This window comes from Monopterus albus, unplaced genomic scaffold (genome assembly GCF_001952655.1).
Source record: "Monopterus albus unplaced genomic scaffold, M_albus_1.0 scaffold340.1, whole genome shotgun sequence".
NCBI lineage: Eukaryota > Metazoa > Chordata > Actinopteri > Synbranchiformes > Synbranchidae > Monopterus > Monopterus albus.
Genome location: NW_018128220.1, coordinates 80,942 through 104,849, shown reverse-complemented (window position 1 = coordinate 104,849; position 23,908 = coordinate 80,942). Strand labels below are relative to the sequence as shown.

The following is a 23,908-nucleotide window of genomic DNA, read 5'->3' as shown; positions in this document are numbered from 1 at the left end:
GCTGAGTTCTGAGATCAGAGTAGGAGCTGTCACACAAACACTGACACACACACACAAGCTTGCTGCGTAGGTTGCTAACTAGCCACAGCTAATGTTTGTATTGTTGCTTTTATGGTAGGTTTTCAGGAGAATAAAGAGGGATTGCAGTGGTCTAATTTATCTAAGTTACCCCAGGTGAAGACTGCTTTTCCTTCAGTCTAAACACACCTGTAGGATGAAAACAGGACTTATTCATACACACATAGTATCATCATTGAATTGATTCAGCTAAGCTGGCAGCTCTTTCAAAGCTAAGCATGATTTCTAACAGTTTTGTGCTGCATTCATGCAGCATCAGCAGGATGGGAAAAACAAATCAACCTGTAACACATGAATTCAATCAACTGCAGTCAGGTTGATATTAGATTTTATTTTGAACATCATTCTTATGTGTAATTAAAAAAAAACATAATCACTAAAGTGCTAAGATCCAGGTATGAGGAAATCATTTTTGATTACCAAAATGAAGAAGCTCATTGACAAGAATGGTCCTTCTAGAGGAGTTCACATAGTTTTTACACACTGATACTCCTGAATACGCTCAATAAAATCATATCTTTCCCTCCATCATATTACCAGAAAACACTGACTGGCCAAGTCCAGAAACATCCCTTGTTACTGTTACACATCAGTGTGTTGTGCTGCTCCTTTGGGCAGGTTCCCCGTTTTGTCCTGAGAAATTAATTTCCTGTTCAGAGGGAGAGCAGCCACGTAATGCAGCCCCAGTGAAGGTTGTCTATGTTATTGTTTTGTAATTTGTTTTCTCTTGGGAGGGGGAGAAATGCCAAACCAGGAGGCGTATGACCGTCTGTCCTTCAGCGTACCAGACCTGATTCTGTCGACCTCTTTTCAGCCTCAAGAAAGTTTTTTTTAAATATTTCTCTTTTCTTAAATATTAAAAGGACATAGTGGATGACTCCTTGGTTTCTTGTTGTTTACACTTATTTAGCCTACCTATTTATTTTGTTATCTTTTTTTATTATCTTCAAATGCCAGTGGGAGATATTCTTTATTCAGACTGTGTTATTCAGGTCATTGTGTTGTATGGCGAGAAATGTGACAAGCACAAAATGACAGAGTTTCACAGTATCGTTCCATGTATCTGATTTTAACTTTACTACTTGTTTTGTGTTCTTTAGGCTAATTTATTTTATGTTTCTTTCTATAGAAACTGCCATGTTTTGCATTGTCACTTCTTTGAAACCCACACCTACTGTGTTAATGTACCCGAAATGTTACAAGTATGTTTTTATGCCATTTTTGTTATATTTCTTAGTTTGTGTGTCTTTTTTAAATTAAACAGCCAGTTGTCCATCTCAGTAACTTTTTAACTAAGTTGGCATTGTGACCCAATAAAGAGGACAAGAGAGACCCTGCGTCATGTTTTCTTTGATGGAGATGTTTGTGTCGGTTGTGCGGACATTTGCTGTTGCTCTCATCAGCAGTGCAGCTCTGGCAGTCATCAGCTGTCAGGGGAAGGATAAGTCCACCAACCGTGGTCCTTCTTTGGACTTTGTGCATATGCTATGTGAAGTGTAAAGCACATAAATTGTAATGTGTTTGGCTCTCACGTCAAGCTCTCCACTGGCACAGGGAGGAGACAGATAATACATGTACCAGCCAAGAAGGAGGAAACGGCATTTTCAAAATGAAAGTCTTTCAATATGCCACTTACCTAATCTATGAGACATGTCTGCCTGTTACAGATTAGAATAACATTTCTCCATCTTTTCCCCCATTTTTGTAGATTTTGCTGTATTCATGTGGAAAACAGCAACCTGTATGAATTTATAATTGTCTTATCAGCAGTACAGTTCTGTGCATATGCACAGAAAGTATTTCCAGCCAGCCACATGAGCCCTCACTAACAGAAATTTGTTTATCTCTTATTTAAAATCAAGGTCAAGAATTCATCGACAACAGTCCTCAGAATAAAAATCTGAACTGTGCTCAGTGCTCCAGGTGAACGAGCAGGAGCGAGAGAGTGTGGTAAAAACTGTAGAATTTCTAGTGCCAAGTTTTGCAAACCCTCCAGTGCCTTGTGCTGCACATAGCGCTATCACCTCAAATCTCATCAAACCAGCAGTGATAGTGAGGATTCTTACTGATATGCTCCTCTAAGGTAAGAGTTGCTTACAATAACTTGTTACTAAACTCAGTGACTACAGTGCTACAGTACCCGAAGAGGCTGAAATGTTTGGAGTTTTTATACTTAAAGCTGCTATAAGTATTAGCAACTAACTGGTGAGCATAATGCAACATTTAGCAGCTAAAGGACCAGATATTTTATCAAAGCTACATGAAGATGGGCTAATGAACCTTGGGCTGGTAATACACCTACTCCAAATAAATTAGTGTTTGCCAGGTGTGTCCACAGGTAACTGGCAGCTAATGTAAGGTGACAGATGATGACAGCCATAAAGTGAATTCAGCTCAGGTCCTATTTTTTCCCTTTAGCAGCCTGATCTCTGGTTTGACCTCAACAGCACTAACAGTGAACAGGAGAACATGCTCCTTCTTAGTTTAACACTTCACTGAAGCACTGTCAGTATTTATCAAGCTTACAGTGCGTTACTCCTGGGAACAGAATTCATTTATTATTAATGGATGTGGAATAAAAACATGAACCAAGTTACACACAAACCACTTTAGGATGTTCTCAGTGCAAAAATACAGCACACACTGCCTTTCAGATATCGTCAGTGTCCTTGTGTGTAATACATTTCTAAATCAAAGCCTTTCCACATGGGACTGTTTGTTTAAATCTTTATTACATTTTCCAAAAAAGCTATTCCCTATGGATTCATTACGCAAAGTACAAATTAGTTTTAAGTTGGATTTCTATAGCAATGATGTCACTGCGCCATCTATTCCTCAACAAAACAATGCTTTCATTAAAACCTAAATATTGTACATACAGTGATTTTTAAGTGTGCACTGTGTAATAATGTCATGCTTTTTAATGATTCACTTAGTCACTGACTGCAGTTCAGAGTTGGCAGACTATACATCCTCACAACCTGCATTGTATACTGAAAATATGTGAACCTCATGTGCACTCTTGAGCTGGTACTCTACTTTTGTCTGCTCCAACCCGACAGCAGTTTGGGTACGTGGTTTTTTTAGTGCGTCACTTCAAAGTACAAGGCACTCAAGTCAAAGAAAATGATGTGCTGAATTTGCATTTATGTGAGGAAATCATCTAGGACTGAAAAATATTTGTAATATCTGAAATTGGTTTAGACTTTATGGGTGATATTTGACAGCCAGCTAGCCACTTTGAAGACAATCAAATCACAGCTCAGACTTTTTGATGGTTGCTCTTCTGACTGGTGTTGTTTAGATTAAAGAATTATTCAATATTTTTGTGTCCACCAACATATTGTAATGTCCATTTCTCAAAGCGATCATAATAATCAAAAGGGATATCATATCCAAAAAGTGAAAAATATGAACTTGCAATTAGTCTTAGTTTACTCTACAGCACATTGTAAAATTCTAAGGGTCACCAAACTCCTTAGGATTCATCTTCTCTCCTACAAAACCTACTAAATAAATATGTCTGTCAAACCTGTATTTGGACGAACGGCCCAGGTCTTACCTACATTTCCTGTTTTTATGCTAAACTAAGATAATCTGTGCCACACTTTCATTTTTAGCACACAGGCATTGGAGTGATATCAATCTTCTCATCTGACTATAGCAATAAAAAATAAAAAAATAAAAAATGTAATGAACTGCATTTCCCCAGATGTCAAGCTATTTTAACTTTTAAAGCATCGGCATGTGAGCTATCAAGCAGATGAGAGTGGTATGATCAACTCTCATCATTTTCCAGTGAACCAAACCTCCCAACACACTGTGTAGCCCTTTGGCAGATAAATTAGTTTTGTGTTATTATGTTAGAGATTAATTAGTTCTGCTTTGTTGCAAATAACTGTGCTGATATTATCATGTACATGTATTACACTTATGTAACAGAGCCACGCCAACAACACATTGTTTGGGTTGGCCAGGTACAATACAGAGTGAATGGAGGTGATGCAGTAATAAACCGCATGTCTGACATCTTAGCAAACAACCTTCTCACATACAGCTACATGAAAAAATGAATTATTAGTCTGAATAACAACATGTAATGTTTTGGTATTAAATTTCCCTTTTGCGCAGATTTAGTCTGGATCGCAGTCAGTGAGAGAACTGAGTCAGTTTTTAATCTCATTTGACCTCAGCAGCTTAATCATGAGTATTGTGTGGTTACCCATCTTTTAAAGTTAAATTTGTGAAAGAAAGATGCCTGCAGTTCCTCTAGAAAACTCTGGTATACAAGCGTTTCACACACTCAAATCTCCTCCTTGTTCACAATCCTGCTGCTGTCATCCTTGCAGTCCCAGTACTGGGTGTTACACCTTCCCAGATGGGTAGAACAGCTAAGTTTGCATGGACGCTCTCATTTCAGCAGTCCTGTGCAAAGCCATGGACTTCCTCTGGTGAATGGACGAGGCTGCGGCCTCTGTGAGGCCATGATAACTGTCTGTCTCCTGAGAGTCCTCGCTGTTCTGGGACTTGGTGCTGTCCTGTGAGTCCAGCTTCTGCCTCAGCGACCGTCGCTGTTCCTCTTTCAGCTCCACATAGGAGCGAGAGAAGGTGTGAAAGATGGAGGTGACAGGGAAAGCCATGAGGAGGATGCCGCTCAGGATGCTGCTCAGCGCCACCACCTGCCCGGGGATGCTTCTGGGCACCATGTCTCCGTAGCCCACTGTGGTCATGGAGATGACCGCCCACCAGTAACTCCCCGGGATGCTGGTGAACTCCTGCTTGGCGCCCATCTCGCTCTCAGCTAGGAACACCAGGGGTGAGAAAAGGGCCATGGCCACACACAAGAACAGCACCAGCAAGCCGAACTCACGTGTGCACCTCCTCACTGTCAGGCCGAGTGTCTGCAAGCCCAGGGAATGCCGTGCCAACCTCATCACGTAAAAGATCCGTAGAGCTCGTAGGACTCTGAGAACTAACCCCACCTTCTCAAGGTAGTTGTTCCCTGAGCCTGCAGGTTTCTCTCCCACTGACAGAGAGTCTACGATGAGGGTAATGTAGTAGGGGAGGATGGCCACCACATCAATAACATTTAGAGGGGTACGCAGGAAACTACACTTGCTCTGTGTTTGAATGAATCGCAGAATGAACTCCAGGGAGAACCAGGCAACACACACCGTCTCCAGCACAAAGATATTATAGCACCTCTGGGAGCACTCACCCTGCAGAGTTAAAAAAAAAAAGCACATCAAGGTTGTGTGAGTGAGATACTTGAACTTCAAAAACACTTCAGATAAATGCAAAGTAAAGATGAAGCATGGAGTCAGTAATTCAGAATCTGTTTCCAAGCCTATTTGATTCATGGGTTTGTCATTGACAGAAGAGGTTGCCATGTTTGATCTCACAGCAAAACAGTGTGTCTCTTCTCTCACAGGACAAAACACAACACACAGAGAACACTAAGATCCATGAAGCATAAAACTAAGGTTTTTATTAACTCATCTAGAGGTGAAGGCCATGTGTGTGCAGAAGGTAAGAAAGTGTCTTAACAGTGTCAATCATAGCTAAGACTGTGAATTTGACCACAGCTGAAATATTCTTCCTTTTAATGGTAATCTTTTTTTCAAAGCTGCTGAGATTCATAGATATTTGAAAATAGAATTAATTATAAGAGATTACTTGATTATTAAGTCAAAGTCACCCCTGGAGGAGACTGAAAAAAGCAAGTGTCTAAGTACACGCTTCATTTTTCTGCTTTAACTCAAGTTTTATTAATGACTAAAAATATCCTTTGCCTTGTGTGATAAGTTGGTTAATTAAAATATATGGAGAAAATCAAGAAAACTTTCCTGACGCATGTTTAAAACTTTTTAATCTCCAGATGTGAATGTGCGCACCTATGAAAATGTGAGCAAGCCATTTCCCTTCGTTTTTGCTCGGTCAACAGCTCTGCTCACGGCCCCAGCAGGAAACAAGTCCTCCTCTCAGATTGAGCCTCATGCATTTTTAAGACTATACACGAAGTTTGGGGTTTTACCTTTGAGACAACAAACTTACAAATCCATAACAGACCATGAAAATCACTGATTGGCAAAAATGGAGTTGCTCTTTCTCACACAGCAGAAACAGCAGCGATAAACTGCTAAAGTGAAGGCTCCCAAAACTGAAATAAAACTCTAATAACAATAATAATACTAATAAACTGTAACACTAAGCACATGGACTTTAAAAAGTAGCAGAATATGAAACACTGCAAACTGTCACTGCCATCTTTGTTACAGCTAAACATACATCGTCTTTGGATAGTGAATATAAAAACCACATAAGCATGAATGGAAGAATTAGGTTTGAATAAAACATGGCGGTTGCCTTACATCTGAGAACCTGACGATTACATGATGACAAGATGAGAAGTACTTTTTGACAGTACTGGTTATGGGTTGTTTGTAGCCTTAAAGCTTCTAGGTCAGCCAGTGTCCTTCAATGTCTGTCTGAATCAGTTGGTCCTAAAAGTGTTTTATAGTATAGATTAAAGCTGGAGGATGTTCCGAAGGAGGAGGTAACATGTTTTGTTTCATCGGAGGAAATAAATTCATGATGAAAAAAAGTTCATAGCGTCTCATGATATCTTTGCTGCAGTAATGAAGCAATGAGAAAATCAGTCACTGGACTGTTTTCATTTAAAAAAAAAGTCAGTAAATGATTTTGACCTCTTTCAAGAGTCTGTCTGGATGGAATAACAAGCAGCTGGTGTCACTGATGTGATACACAAGACATACAAGTGTGGGTCTTACTGTACGTATTACCCTATTTTGTGTTTCACTTCCATCAGTGCTGAGGCCTCACTTCTCCTTGGATGGAATCTGATGAAAACTTCTCCAGGAGGACTAGTGTAAATAATCAGTGTCATCCTCTCCTCTATTTAGTAACATTGATTTCACCGAGCAGAGCCTTTTAGATTTGTTGTAGTGATTAGTAGGTGAATGTCTTGACAGTACATTTTCAGTGATGAATTTGGGAAAAGTGGTTAAAAAGTAAAATGCTTTACTTTGCAAGGTACCAGTTTCCTTCAACCTTCAGCCCAGATTATTTCCTAGTGTTTTTGTATAGTGTCCTACAATGTTCTCTCCAGGTATCATCTGTGGCTCTCTGACAAAAAGATAATACTAATGTTCAGCTTTGATTTTCAACCATCAGCCAAGGGCCAAATCTTAAATCAGGCCACAGAGGGGACTAACTCCAAAAATGAATGAAATTATTATTAGAAAACTTCAATTTGACAGCCATTAAAATACACTCATTTGGCAGTTTAATAAGTACACTACACTATAATTAATTCTGTCTGATGAAAAAGCCCTGCAATAAATCCTCCTTCTCCAATGCAATAATGTTGATTCAACTGTAGGATGATTTTGAAGGCTGTAGGTTGTGCTGCTGTTGAACTGTACTGTTTACAGCACAGTGAGATGTTTCTTTATTTAGCCTAGCATCATAGAATGAATAGGGAGGACAATATGATAGCATCTGTCCATATAATGTGATAGCCTCCAAAATGACCCTACAGTTCAATCGGCACCTGTCTGAAACAGTCTGAACACATACTGAACTGTGAATTTATTGTTGTATAGGCATTATTAGTCCTTTTTTAAAAAACGTTTAGCTCACTTATTCTCAAATGCTTAAATTAAATTAGTAAGAAATTTACACTGAAAAAATATTGTGAATTTTTCATAACTGATTATGATACAACAGGAGCAGCAGCCCCAGACAGACTTTAAATAAACAAAGTTAAATATTATTGCTAATTATTGTTTGCAGTGATTAATGAACACAAGTAATCACATGCCTCTCGCAGCCTGGTTTCTGGGGAGTGAGGACAGAGCACACACATACAGTACATCTTATTTCCTGTTAGATTCACATCAGAATGAAATTAAAATTAACAGGGAATGAGACGTCTGCTTCAACACAGCCATGTAGGTCCCTGAGCAGCTGCTAACAAGCCTAAAGTTTGGCATCATCTTATTTTGAAATGTGAAATAATACAGTAGGTGAAGAGCACAGATTGTAAGCTTCAGTCTGAGGGGAGTTTCAGCCAATTTGGACCATAGATTTAAAAACAAAAAACACGTTCTCTGTTTAGAATGGCGAAAGCATTTGGACAGATTATTGTGGCTGAATAATATTATATTATGTACAGTAAACAGCCTTTGCCTTCTGCAGAGCCTATATGCTAGAGAGACTGTCATTATCATAGTTTCTGTTCCTCTGTCTAACCCTTTTCCATCTTATATTAGTCAGCTGTGACTGTGTGATTGGAGTCCATCATCGGGTCCTCGTGCTCCTGTGACAGAGCTCACTGGGAGCTACAAAAAGTACTTTTCTTTATCAGTTTTCCTTATAGTACCACAGGACATGATGTGCTGCTGCACCTCAGTGAATCACATTTAAGCTAAAATCCACCCTCTAACCACATGCTGTCCTTTCATATCCAAAATAATATGAGTCTGAAGCCAAAACAACAAAGTTTAAATATAAATGATAAGGAGCTCAATCATTTTCACACGCTACAGTAACTTGGATGTTTCACTCTCCCTCTGTCTTCCTACTCTTCAGCATCCACAAGAGAGTCTGTCTGCTTGTGACACATTTGTAAATGATGCCATGCCTCTCCTTGAATATCACCAGTGTATTTGTACTGTTCTCTGTCAGATGCTTTCTGGTTGAGTGCGTCTTCCACTGCCTCCCGCCACGTCTCCACACGCAGCAGCCTCTGATGTATGCAGGCCCGTGGAGGATCACGTTTAAGGCACACAATTATCCATCTCATTGATTAGGGAACTCTGACCCCATCAAGCAATGCATGTACCGTAGTGACAGCTCCCCTCTGAAGCCCACAGATAAGTTGGAGTGCTGTGATTCAACAAACAGATGGACTTCAAGTACCGAGCTGGGTCTGTCTTCGGCACGCCCAGGCTTTTAATGGATTTGTTTACCACACTCATTTGTTCACCTCACTGGGTTCCACTGTGTGTGCTCAGTGTCTCTGTGTGTGTGTTTGTGTTTGTTCTGTTGCACAGACTGAGCTTCAGCATTTTCCTCTCTTCCAGAAACCATCTTAATGTGCCCCTTCACAAAACAAGCGTCTTCTTACAGAACAATAGCAATCTTTCTCATTACTAAGGTTGATGTGAAAAGAAGCATTTCCTTTCCTGAGATGAAATAAAAGATTTAAACATTAAGCCTCGGTTTCAGTTTTGAACTGGTTGTGTTTTTAAAGGATAAGGCCAGTCATCGACTATATTAATAGTATTTTCAGCAATCTCCAGTAACACATCAAGCAAACACACCGCTGCACTGTTTTCACATTGAAACCGGAGATGCAATGATGTTGGCCCAAAGGCTCCAAACGGCCATAAAGTTAGCATGAGTCTGAGTCGACTGTGCATGCGCGCGTCAGATTTTACATGAGCTCTGTTCTTTATTTACCTTCTGCTAGCTCCTCATGCTCTGTCTGGTGTTGGCTAATGAAGAAACATATCACCTAATGGTGTGTTTCATGGATGTGTTTTTTCTATGGCACAGATGATTAAGTTAATCCAGGACTGACAGACTAACAGGGTGTACCCTGCTGGTCCAGGCCATCGGGAGCAATTTGGGGTACAGTGTTTTACCCAAGGCCGTAGATCGACCTGCTAAACCTGCAATTAGTGGGCGAGTTGCTCCACCTTCTGAGCCACAGCCACCTTATTAGTAGCCACTGTACCCAACCTGCTACAGTTTATCGTCATCATACATGTCTACTGCATCTGTAAATGTTGTAGTATTTTTATTTATCCTCATCTTACTTCTTCTCCCACAACCTTAAAGTGACTTTCATTCAGTATAAATCCTGTGACATTTGGTTTGAGATTACTGCAGGTTACCAGGATGCCTGTAAAACTGGAGACAGCAAATCTGAAGCGCAGGATGATAAGACAATCCTGCCTGAGGGAGAAATGGCAGCAGACAGAAGTCATTTTACACAAATTCTAAGAAATAAAACCAAATTTCCCACTAAGTTAATAGCTTGGTCACTCAGAAGACAGTGGCCAAATAATAAAATCTTATAAGTAATTCCTCCAGTTTGTCATTAAAAGTGGGCTATCTTACTGTCGCCTGCAGTTTGGAAACATTTGTCACTACTTCTTTGTGTTTGTATGATGCTGAAACTCAATTAGCATACAAATAATCTCACTCAGACTCAGGTTCAATAATTACAAAATTATGATTACTTTGTCTGGAAACTTTAAAAGATTTTAATAAACATTCTTTGGTGAGAAGCAGGCAGGGGTCTAATTCACCACCACAGCTGAGACTGATACATTTTTAAATCATTTAACAGATTTATTTATTTTTCAATAGCTTGAAAATGTCATAACTCACACTGTCCTCGACCCAAGCAGTTTTGCTGCTTGTCGGTATATATTTATTATAGTCATTTCTTTGGGAAGGACAGGATAACTTGATGGCTAGTGCTTTTGTTCTTTCTGGGGCAAAATTATTTTCTTTCCTTACCTTGCAATTCACAGTCTTTAGCGGTTTTTACAATATATACATGCTCTTCCCTTTGTAAAAGAGCAGACGTTTAGCCCCCTTAATGTGGTCATGTGACCTACAGTACTGTTCTGCTAATAGCTTGCAGTGTGTATTAGCGGTTCTGCACAACATAATGCATTGTCTTGTCCGTACACCAGATATGACTGAAGCGATCCACTTCAACCTGCAACACAGTGTCTCTGTACTTCATGTCCATACAGCGTTATTTATATCCTGTTGCTCCTGCTACTGTAACAACCCAGGTTCTCCATGGTGGTCATAACAGTTTCATTTAATCTAACCTAAAGCACATTAGATATTGATAGCTGTTGTCTAACAAGTGTATGCTCTCACTGCAAACTACAGCCCTATGTAGTGGATGGATAGAAAGGACAGAGGGGGAGTAAATGAGTAACAGCTGTCTAGTTTTAACATTTAGATTTGTTTCTTTTTAGCGAAAATTAGTTCTGAGTTTTGGTCTATTGTGATTTAGCAAGCAGTCAGCTAAAACAGCTTTTACTTGAACATTACAGACAGAGTTTATTTATATTAACATTCATGAGCAAGGTAATTGGGCCAAAAATGACTTGTGATAGTGATATTCCCCTTGAGCAGAACATCTGGACATCAGTTGAAAGCTCCGCCTCCTGAGACTCCAAATTGTCTCTGTGTTTTGATTCTATTTTGGCACAAGTGTATCCTCAAGTCCTTGTTGACGCAGTATCGTGCATCATTTCTGCACAGCAAAGTGCTTCCTTTGTGGTTACACTAGAATAAATCTATTAAAAATACTGGGTATTACTGGGCATTGTTTCAATTGATAGCAGGCAGATTATTCTATCTTAAACTGTAAAATGTAAAAGGATGATGATTAGAACAGGAACTAGTGAACCCTGGTACAAAATCAGCAAACATCACTTTTTCAGTCAGTTCCTATTGACATAGAATGGAACATTGTGTTTTATAGAAACATAAATTTTATAGAAATTGTGTTTTATAGAAACATATTAAGCACAGTTGTAAAACCCAGAGATGACAGTATTTGCTAACAGATTAGCTCACTAGAGGTAGTGCTGCCTCCACTACCAATTGATTGTGTCCCTCATCTTGAAGATCGTCTGGTCCCTGGAGCAAGTTCCTTGAAAACCATTGGTTTATCAAGACACTGTGGCTAAAATGTAAGAAAAACTGTTATAGACCTTGCTTGTAGCCATGGAAGTAAAAAATGCTACCGATAGCTTGAAAGAGAGACAAGTTGGACACCTGACTGACAGACTTTTTCTCTTGTTTCTGTGCTGATATAATAATGTGTTCACTCTGCCTGTGTACTAGAAATCCATAACTGCAGGAAAACAGCTTTTAAGCATGTCTTCTCATTTTTGTGTGTTGTGTTGCAAAAGCTGTGTGACCAGCCAAGTGTGTTTAATGAACTTTGACCCAACCTTTGTGTGTGCAGCCAATCACGGCTGAGCAGTGCTTGAAATAAAAGAAATTCATGAAACTCTAGAACTGTACAACAACAGTCTGGCCTCGTGTCAAGACCAGACAAAAAAGATATTCTACACACAGACTCGGCAACTCTTCCACCTCAGCAAAACATAAAAAAGTTTTGTGTATAGGCTATTTCAAGTCTCCACCACCACCATCCCCAAATTTGCAGCATTTCTATTCAAGCTTTTTTACACCCAAAGGGAAGATATGCAGTGAAACTGCAGCATAGGAACCCACCTCGTTTGGACTATGGGAAGGAAATAACACCTTGACTTACCAGAAATGATTTGCCAAACACTATTCCCACTCTGATGGACTGTACAGTTCCCTGAGTATGAACATTGTATGTCACACTCACAGTCGGGAGGAAGGAGTGATGTGCACCTCCTATTTTCTGCACAGATTGAGACAAAATTGCCATTGTTTGCATTAAGCATTAACATGTTTCTCCTCCACCTGTGTGGAAGGTTTTGGGGCAGAGTTGCTGACACCACAGCCAGGGCTCTCATGGGAGATAAATGGGACAAGAACACAGTTTTCAAAGGTGCTTATGTGAACAGCATAAGCAATTCTGAGGGAAGACCTCAACAAAACAGATGTTTAATCCCCTATTCAATCAACAAGTGTAGGCGAGGGACCATAGAATGTGAAATGCACTGTAGCTTCTTTTGAAAATTTGCTTGTGTGCGAGACAGACGGGGAGAGAAGGATCTCCCAGGAATTGAATGTTTTTCTAAGAGCTACATTAGATTAGGCACACATGCTAAGTGCTTTCCATCACAGGCAGCTCCTTAAAAACTTCTGGTTTCATCAGCTCAAGTAACCGAGTGCATAAAGATGGCCGCTTCCTGGGTTCCGGTTGCATTGCCCTCCTGATTCACAGTGCAATTTAATTTAGCAGAATCCACGTCTGACATTTTCATAACAGGCCTTCATTCACAAATAAAAATGTTAAGATGCTCAGAATGCCTGGCATAAGACATTTTTTAGTGAAATAGTCCCAGCTGAGCGGGCACGTTGTTTAAGTAGCTGAAATCAGTATTTGTTTCGTATATAACCAGTGGGCCAAATGGGTTGCTTCTAGTGGTAAAAACACAGAGACCATCAACTGACTCAGCAGTTCCACTTAGCCTGACTGAGCATTTTAGCATTTTCAACTCTTGATTTTTGTTTTATGACCCACAGCTTTACTGTTTGGGTTCACTGTCACAGTTCTTATAGCAATGTTTTCACCCACACAAAAAGCCAAAGTAAGCTGGTGAACTTATTGTAGCATTTAGCTGCTAAACTGCTTGCATATTTCCCTTGAGGGTTGGTGAGGACAACAAAACAGAGCTAGAGGGAGGGTGAATATAGACTTGGATTCATTAATGTTCAGAAACACAATTTAAAAAGAAATGATAGTCAAACCAGTGTGTGAAATGGGGTGGGGGGGGTGACAACTTGGACCCACTGAAAGTCTCAAAATTAATTTTTCAGGGGTCTCAGAAATATGTCTGCTTGTTTTCTATTTATCTACACAGTGCAATATGCACAGTGCATGTAACTTTATGAATGTTTAATTGTTTTTCAATCTGGAAATGGTTAATTGAGGAAATGATCATTTTATTACTTTCATTAGATGAGGAAGATCAACACAGATGTAAATGGCCACTTATGAAACCTAATGGACATTTGAATGCTTTCTAATGGAGGAGGATGTGTGGGTGGATTTGACTGAAAGAAATGTGTTAATTAGTAAAAGCAATTCACCAAATAGAGTTGGATTTCATCTAAGTGTGCAGCTACATAAGTGCTTTGCTGTAAGCCAGTTCTGTCTGAGCCCTGACTGCCAGAGACACAAGAGCAGGAAATTATAGAGCAAGATCTTTCTTTTATTTTTCTTTCTGAAACGCTGTGAAAAAGTTCTTTTTCTGCTGATTCATTTATGTACACATGGCCCAATTACCATGTGTAGTCAAAATACTTTAGGTAGACAAAGTTTTCTTAATGTGTCGCCTCACATTAAGCGACTTTGGCATTTAGGGATGGCACTTTGCTCTAATTTACCGTCTCTAGTGTTTATGGCCGTGGTGAGGAAGTGGCAAGCTGCGGTTCTCCTCCCTTCATTTTGTCATCCTAGGTTTTTCAGAAATGACACAGCCACCTCATTACACCCATAAACCCTTGTGTTTTTAGGTTGCTTCCCATCACACTGGGTTCTCACTCCTAATGAACCACCACCACCTAATGTTCCCTTGGAGGAGGAGCAGGACTCGCTTTTCAGGGCTCTCTGGGTGGTTAATTGGTGCCACAGTGACTGTTTTCAGCTGTCCATGACTTGAGACATAGTGTGTCTTTAATCATACTCTTCGCTCTCCTTATTCACATAGATAAAGCTGCAGATTCATAGTGTAATGACATGTGTGATGACAGATGACATTATTCATTTGACATGAGACGATGATTCTTTGTTCAGCTTTCAGCCACTTTGTTTTTATTGACTGATTTTGCTTTTGAACCTTACGCACTTCATGCTAGCACCCCCGTCCCAGCCTGCTGATGAAGGGCTCTTCATTAGTCATATTTCTGCTCTGATAATGTCACTCAAGAGGTGAATTAGCGTGATAGAAAGATACTCGGGATCCAGATCTCGGAGGATTTTGGAAATCTCTGAGGTAAGGCTGGACATAAGAAGACTTAGGAGGTAGACATGGAGCTTTAAAAGGCTTTTTTGTTCTACATGTCATGGACCGTGACAACATGTGTAGTTAGTGGGAACAAAAGCCTGAGGAAGGAATATTTCTCTTCCTGCAAGATGAAAGTGAAACACAGCAGCAAGTGGATATGCTCTGCTCTCACTTTCGTACCAAATTAGAGACCAGAGACTGTAAGTTGCAGATACAATTTTTACCTAATAATTTCCAGCTTTGGTATGTCAGCCATGTTTTCTTTAAACTGTCAGTATAAAGATTCTTGAGGGTATTCTGCAATCAAAAGAATAGTTCAGCATTTTGTGCTTTTTTTCAGACAGTGAAATGAGAAACTTGATACCAATCTAATGTCTGGAGCTGGAATGAGGATGTGCTGTTGAAACAGTATTTCTTTCAAATATGAAAACACACTATGTTTTCCTAGGGTCCTTCTGTGCAGTGTGTAGGATACTGCTACACTTTGGGTTGCCAAATACTGTCGGTGCAGCCAGGTTTTGGTTGCTATAGGCACAATGGTACCAAGGCTCTAAAACCTCAATGTGACAACACAGCTGTGAAAAACTCACAACTTTTCTTCAAGCCACAAATCTAGCAACTTTCTGGGCAGACAATGTTCTCTCTCTAGAAATGTGGTTGAGCACAGAAACATAAATGAGCTGTGAATGTATGAACCACTTCCCCTAGGCATTTCTTCTAAATTACAGCTGATCCTGTGGTGTGGTCATAACAACCTGGAGCTGGAACAATGGAGATGGCAGTGGACATTCCCACATTCCCTACAGAAGTTATACATTTGTCTTGTTTTCATAGAAAAGTGTTTTTGTACACTCAGAATGTTTGGATTGTCGCATCAAAGTTACACTGCAATTTCAAAAATGGAGTGTAGGCTGTATTTGACATAGTAGGCTACTTAAAACGCATATATTTAAATGCTACATCAAATGGACAATGAACTATATTATAAATTAAATTATTTTCCATTAACAGCTCCCGTTTTGTTTACTGGTCAGCTGGTCTAGAAAATGTTTGGATAAACAAGCCTTTTACAGTACAGACTATGACTTCATGGCTACAATTTGCTTAATCATCATGTTATAGAGCAACAATAAGCTCGTTTCATAATCATTAGAGCCTATTTCATATTCATTTTTGGAAGCAGATCAAGTAAAATCAAAAATATCTGTGGGATTTTGCAATTATAGACCAAATCCAGATCTATTCAGAACACCATGTATTCATTTCAATATGTTTTCCCATCTTCATGTTGTGTATGCAATGTCCGTTATCACACACACTGGAGAGCATGGTGCTATGAAGAAATGCATGCTGCTGCAACAGTGAGGGGAGCTATGCAATAATGTGGTATTCAAGTGAATGGCGAGGAAGCTTCATTGTTCTTGAGCCTTCGTCTCTGCCTCTGTCACAAAGATTTGCAATAAAGCCGAGGAGGACTCAGTGTATGGTCTCCTGCACAAGCATTAGCTGAATTCTACTGTTGCAGTTTTGAAGCTCACACATCACTTAGCTGAAAAAAATTAAATGCTGTGACCGGGGTTCCTTCCCTTCATAGTTAGGCCATTACTATGGTGTTTATCATGAAAATGTGTTGACTCTAACATTTGTCGGCAATTAGATGCCACAGAGATTGTACAGTTCTACTCTCTGAAAGTCATAATATGTCATGTTACATTAGTGTATGTTTTATTTTGCTTTTCTAATAATGATAACTGGATCCTGTTTGACCCTCAAAAGTCAGAGATACTTTATTTTGCACCATGGATGCTAGATGACTTCGATGCCCAACACTGCCACTTGTCAAGACTTCATTCCAGACACTAAGTTTGGAAACCATACAGTATATGAGTTTGGATAATTTAAACTGGATCTGAAGGTTAAAGAAAAAACATTATTATTGAAATTGGAAGACACTTGTGAACTCACCCTCTCCTCCTCCTCTCTGAGATCAGGCATGGTGCTGACACATAGGGTCACAGCGGTGATAGCTACAAACAGTACTGACAGACAAGCAAAGATCTTCCCTGGCAGGCCAGAGTGGGGGTTTTCGACCATGTCCCTCAGTCTTCGCATGCAGCCCTCCGTGAAGGTGTCTTCCTGTGCCCCCGCTCCAGGAGGCTGCTGGCCCTCTTCACAGGACTGCGGCGAGGTGAGCTCGGCCTCCTCCTCCTCCAGCCTTTGCTGCTCCTTGTACTCCTCTTGCCTGAGCAACAGCTTCCTGAGGCAGCACCAGTCCAGGTTGTTTTCCTCCACCCCCCAGTACAGCAGCTCCTCCTGAAAGGACTGACCAGGGAATGCGGTACTTGATGCCCCCCACATTGATAATGGCCGCCCCGTCAGCCAGGCCAATGTCATCTCCATCCTGTTGGAGGGGCTGAGGCTGGAGTAGGAGCTGGGCTCGCTTGTAGAACAGACCCTTCTTAGAGGTGACCTCCTGTGGGTTCTCAATGCGGTTGAAGTGGAAGGTGGTGAAATGGTGCTCGGTCCTGCCTGCCAGGAAGGCTACCTCCTGGTACATCCCTGCCACTCTGCTAGCAGGCCCTGTCCTGCACAACGTGATGGGAGGGGGGCTTCACAAGGTGTGTGGGGTGACTGGGAGCCTGTCACCCATTCAGTAACACAAAATGTTTCTGTGGGACAGAAATAACAAGTCAGTGATTAAAATGGTGAAATTAATTAATTTCCTTCCAGCGGGATAGTGGAATAATCATTTATTAATCAATTTCTAGATCTGCTCCTGGAGGCAAAGCAAACACACACCCATGAATTTGCACCACTGACCAATAGCAAGCCGTCTTGACAATGTTAACCTCAGAGGAAATGAGTACTGAGAACAGAAAAGTAGATCACCAACTAGCACAGCAAGTGATCACTGTGTCGCCGGGTTTCTAGAATCAAATCATTTGCAAATATGTGCTGATGAATTTGGTTGAGCTACTGTAAGTTTCACATCATCAGGCTGTTAGAAGAACTTGGTCAATGATAAATTGTGATCAACATGCTTCAGATGTCACCTTTCCCATCAGATGTGAAAACTCAGAAATAAACATGTGTGTCTTCGTCTGGTGAAGAAGACACACGCAGAGGAAATGAGTACTGAGAACAGAAAAGTAGATCACCAACTAGCACAGCAAGTGATCACTGTGTCGCCGGGTTTCTAGAATCAAATCATTTGCAAATATGTGCTGATGAATTTGGTTGAGCTACTGTAAGTTTCACATCATCAGGCTGTTAGAAGAACTTGGTCAATGATAAATTGTGATCAACATGCTTCAGATGTCACCTTTCCCATCAGATGTGAAGACAGAACTCAGAAATAAACATGTGTGTCTTTGTCTGGTGAAGAAGACACACATGTCAAAACAGTCTATTTTTAGAGAGGAATGTCAAATACAACTTCTCTGCAGTCTGATTACAATGGAAGCTCAAAAGAATGAAACCCAATACCATGTTGTGGCTTGAACCCAATGCAAGAAATTAATAAGGTTACTTTTCTATTTTCTGCATCACCAGGCTGTGGAATGAAACAATTTAAAGCCCTGTTTCACAATGTAGAGCTAATCACAGCACACTGGGCCAAAAATATGAACTAAAGGAAAGCATCAACTGTTATATGCAAGATATGATGTTAACATACATTCAGTGTTTAATATATGTGGCAATGGTTTATTTGTTTATCATTTCATATGAACAAACATCTGCTTTATAAATGTATTATTGTTTTGAATCAGTGTGTTTCTAACTATATGAGGAGGCTGTCTACATTTTATTTCTAAGAACAAAAACTAAAATAATAACTATAACGCACAGCTATGTAATAACTTTTTCTATTGCTGTGTCTGAGAGTCTTCTGTGTGTTTTATCCACTGTTCTTCTGATGGTAGTTGTGAAAACATTTCAGCAACAAGAATCTGTGGAAAGAAAGAACAAGTGGCACAAAGTAGCAAAGGGAAAGTGAAACTGAAAATATTTCTCCATGGATGCACTTCATGGTAGTGTTGGAGTAGAATAAAAGAGAAAGAAAAGGGAAAATGGTGGAACAAAAGCTCTAAACAATTATCAAATTAGTTGTTAACTTACTGTAGGTGCTCGAGAGTGTAGCACACATACAGTACTCATTTATGTGAGGCGGGAAACTTTGTGTGTGTTTCCGGGATCAGATCAGGATCAGTGCCAGTTCTTTCAAATATTAACCAACGAACAGACAATGTGGAGAATTATTTTTATAGCACATTTTATAACTGATATTTATTGTTTGGGATTAAAGTTACAAACGGGACACATACTCTGACCTGTACGGAGGGATGGTGTTCATGTTTTTAAGCTATCAACCTAATCCCACACTGCCGATTTTAATTTCTTTTTTGGTGGATGGAGTTTGGTGATTTCAGCCTCTTTCTCTCGGCCATTTGTCTGCTGCATGTGTGCATGTGGCACCCGCGATGGAGTCTGACAGGCAGTTGGGGAAGAAAGGCACATACGCATCGTGATTTTTTTCTTCACTATCGGTAATAATCAAATGTGCATGGTATGATAACTGTCAACTTGCAGACCGTGAAACCGGTATACCACCGCAACCTTACTGATTACACAGGCCGGTAATACTCTACTCATTAAGGCTGAAGTGGACCAGAGACAGTGGAGCTCCTGTAAGGATGCTGGCCACATCAAAACAACAAATTAGGAGTGGGACCTCTGCAGCTTTCCTCAGAGTTTGCTCTTCTGCTGTGAGGCCGGTCATTATGAAACAGGCCGTTTCCTCAGAAGGAAGTGGTCAGAGAGCAGAACCTCTACACCGAGTTAGCAAAGTGCTTCTGACAGGAGCAGTTCATGGAGCATGACACTGGAAGCACAGGGAAAATGATTTCAAGTCTTTAAGTAGTTCAAACCACCAAGGAGTAATGTCAAAAAAGGCACATGGAAGTAAGTGCAAGATTAAGGCAACAATATTTAGGTGTCATTAAGTTCAACAGTTTGAGAAATACTAATTCGAGTTCTTGCTGTGAAGTCGAATGTTGAGAACTGCAATGTCTCTATATGAGGACAATTATTATACAGTAATGCAAAGTCACGGTTGCCATGAAAGGAGTTTTATTGAGCTTTAGAGGTGCTGGTAGGGAGATTTTTATAGCCTTTGGTCAAAGACAGGCTAGCCTTCGGTTTAATGCTAAGTAAAGCTAATTATCTCCTGGCTATCACAGCACAGAATTTTCCATTTTCTCTTTCAGGAAGGTCGCCACAGTGGAGAACTGTGGTCCGCGTATGCAGTGCCCTTCCTGATGCAACCCTATGGAACAGTTTAGAATCAGTAATTATCTTTGGATATCTTTGCATTCAGGGAGGAAGCTGGAGAAAACCAACATAGGCATGGGGAGAACATGCAAGCTCCACACAAAAACCGGTCAAGATATGGACCTGGAACCTTCTTGCTGTGACACAATAGTGCTAAACACTGCACCACCATCACAAATGTTTATGCAAAATCCAACCAACCCACCATGTAAGGAAGAATAAAAGAGGCACTCCAAATAAGCTGTGCAAAGTCTGACAAATGCCCTCAAGTAATGTCACCTTGAGTCTGCATCGGTGGGGCTGAAGACTACAGGTTTGACAATGAAAAAAAATCTGGAAGTGTGGCGTTAGAAAGCAGTGAGCTTACAGTGCCAGGCCTCTGTAACTCACTCCTCATCTCTGCTTGAGGCTAGCAGCTCGAGGCTGCATTAGGAGCTAGAAGGATAACACTCCTGATGCAGCTATTTTCAGGAATGTGTAACTGTACAGTGATTCATAAAAATGAACTGAATAATCCAGTTATAATTGTCCTCTCAGAAACACTTGTTTGCCCACAGTCTGGCACTCTCAGAATGTATTCAAAGGACCAACAAAAGTGGGAAAAAGAAATTACAATGGTCAGTGTTACTTTTAGCCATGCTAGCAGCATGTCTCTGGGAATGGCAGTGGGCCACAGTTTGGGACCATAATGAAATGTCTCAACAGCTAATGGAGGAACTGCCATGAACGTTTGTTCAGACAATAATGGTTGCCATTGAACAAACCCTAATAACTCTGGTGATCCCCAGAATTATCATCTAGCGCCACTATTAGGTTCGTGTTTGAGGTTAAGATAAAAAATTACACAGGTTTCCATGGAATTTGTTACAGATAATCAAGACACCAGGAGGATTAATCCATATGAGTTTAGTGATTCTCTGACTTGTTCTGACTTGTTCATCAACCATGAGGTCGATATTTTTGCTCAGCAACTGTCTGAAATTTTGTACACATATATTTATGAATCAACTGTTATAACTGTGATTTTATGAACTTGTATATAACATTGTTATATATTGTTATAAGATTGTTATATTTCAAATAACCCACTGTAGTACTATCAACTGGTTAAAATGTAATTTTCCAATACTATGGTTAATGAGCAAATACTCAGGATTTTTCCATCAGCCCCAGCTATACTTTGTTTGGTACTACTTAGTAAATTATGAGCATGCTAACGCACTAAACTAACTAAACAGGACTGCTGGCTTAGCTGTTTACTCTTAGTAAAATTAAACATATTAAGGGACTGCAGGCAGTGCACACATCCAGTATTTGCTAAGAGCAAACCAATGACATAATGTACTAAATAGTGTATGTCCTTGATATTAAGGCACAAAAAAACTAAATACAAGCAAGGCTTTCATACACATAAACAAATCTTCTTATTTACATAACAAGGCCATTAATGCAACAATTTACCTATTGCATCTGATTTTATATGGAACATTTTCTTTCATTTCAAGCATTTATGGAACATTCCTCCCATCCTCAATAGGCAAAGCGAGTACAGCATATGAGGCCACATTTCATGAGGCTTTTCCTAAAGACCGGTCACTCTCAGTGTCTGTGCTTGTGTGTCAGATGCTGAAATCTATGACAAAGGCGTCCACTAAAAACATCCCACAGGCTCTGTTTCCTTCCTCAGACCTGAAGGGTTAAGATTCTTCTTTTAAGAAATACTTTCAAGGTGGATCGAGTGACTACTCTCTCTTTTTTTCTTCAGAAACAGCATCTAAAGAAGATGGAATACTTTAAAACGCCATTGTTCCTTCACCACCAGTTTCTCATGCAAATATAATTTACATGACTCTGCATAAATTTGCAACCTAACATCACTGATTTGCCTTCCCACATCCATTCAGTTTTCATCTCTGTAAAAGGCTCAAAGCAGATGTCTATTTTTGTAAATAGAGATCTTCTTGAAAGACACTTAACTATCACCTGATCGCTGCTAAATCAGACTGATTGGTGTCGTCAGAGCAACTTTTTATCAGTGACAGCAGGTCCTCAAAAATACAAGAACAATAAGGCTTGTTGCATACAGAAGCAGCTCTCCAATCAGCAGAGAGACAATTTCATAATGTAGAATGATGCAAAATGTCTCTCTTGAGTTGCAATAATCATGTAAAGTGTACTTCTCACGACATAATCACATACATAAGAGTCTGAGAGGTGAAAATGGAGAGCACTTTTTACCTTACAAGTCACAGGAACTGTTAATATGGTTGGCCAGCTGGGTTCTTTATCACTAAAAAGATGCCTTATTATGGACTCAATTCACAATGTCCTTAATCAAAAATGTTTAAACAATGGGGTGATCCAAGCTGAAGATTTTCTATAGCCCAAAGGCCATTATTTAAAAAGTGAAAAGGCATTAAAACTGAATTTAAAGGATAACTTTGATTGTTTTAATTTTGATTGTTTATATTTCCCCCTAAAAGTGGGTATGGTGACTCTCTAGTGCTAATTTTGCTATCACTGCCTCCGTTGTAGCAGCTAACTACTACACAGGAATATACTGTAGCAGGTCAACTTGCTGATGATTTGATGACCGGCTGATTAGGTGATCATACTATGCAGCTAGCTGTAATTGCTACCCCAGATATCACCCCAAATCTTGAAATCACTTTTCTTCTGACTTAGAGAAAAGTGTGAGAAATGATTTGACTGAAATCATGTTTATTCTGGGCGATCTCTGAGGCTAAGCGGTTGCCCCAGTGACACCGTTTAACGTGACTTTTCATTTCTCCAAATTTGTACAATGAAGGCAGTGATAGCAAAATTAGCACTAGCTATAGAGTCACCATACTTACTTTTAGGGGAAATACAGCATGTCGCCCTGACATCTGTAGTTATGAAGTCCTTTGGCCCACCTAAAGGACACCGTAGACTCCTTGCTGGACCCCCTGCAGTTTGCCTACAGGGCAAACAGGTCAGGGGACGATGCAGTTAACATGACACTGCATTACATCCTGCAACACCTCGACTCCCCAGGGACCTATGCACGGGCCCTCTTAGGAGACGGTGACGAGTCAACCTACGGACGAGAGGTTGAGCAGCTGGTCCTGTGGTGTAGCCGCAACAATCTGGAGCTGAGCATGCTCAAAACAGTGGAGATGACATTGGACTTCAGGAAGAGCCCCCCCACCCTACCCCCCCTCACCATACTTGGCAGCACTGTATCAGCAGTAGAGTCCTACAAGTTCCTGGGCTCCACTATCTCCCAGGATCTGAAGTGGACGTCCAACATCAGGACCATCACCAAGAAGGCACAGCAGAGGATGTACTTCCTGCGCCAGCTCAGGAAGTTCGACCTGCCCCAGGTAATTTCTGTTTTAACACTCTCCAATTTTTCTGTCGATATGCTTCATTTGTACTGAAGGAGCAAGTATTGCCCAGGTTATATAAGCGCTGTACACTGGAGAGCCAGTGTGATTTGGCGTTTCAGATGCTTTCTCCACATTCTTTCTGTCAGGTGATACCAGAAACATAAAACTGGCCTGCTGCTACAAATAGTGCAAAAATGATGGCTGGTTAAAAACCGACAGGTTTTATGAGGAATCTTATGCACCACATGTTGTATAGGCAGTGTTGTGCTTGTGCTTATTGTCTTTTGTGATACATTTTTATTTTTGTATGGGCCAACCCACAATACAGTTTCTGCCTGTATCACTGCTGGAAACTGTAGTCTCACGCACTTTACATCAGTACCATGACAGTCT

At 40.3% G+C, this 23,908-nt stretch overlaps 1 protein-coding gene across 1 annotated transcript; it reads right to left on the bottom strand.

Moving 5' to 3' along the window:
• Positions 1 to 6: 6 nt before the first annotated feature.
• On the bottom strand, positions 7 to 17,147 carry kcng2 (potassium voltage-gated channel, subfamily G, member 2; the record flags this gene model as incomplete). Its single annotated transcript, XM_020624850.1, has 2 exons — positions 7 to 5,297; positions 16,779 to 17,147. Coding segments are annotated over 2 exons (1,197 nt in total), but the record flags the coding sequence as incomplete, so codon positions are not given.
• Positions 17,148 to 23,908: the final 6,761 nt, after the last annotated feature.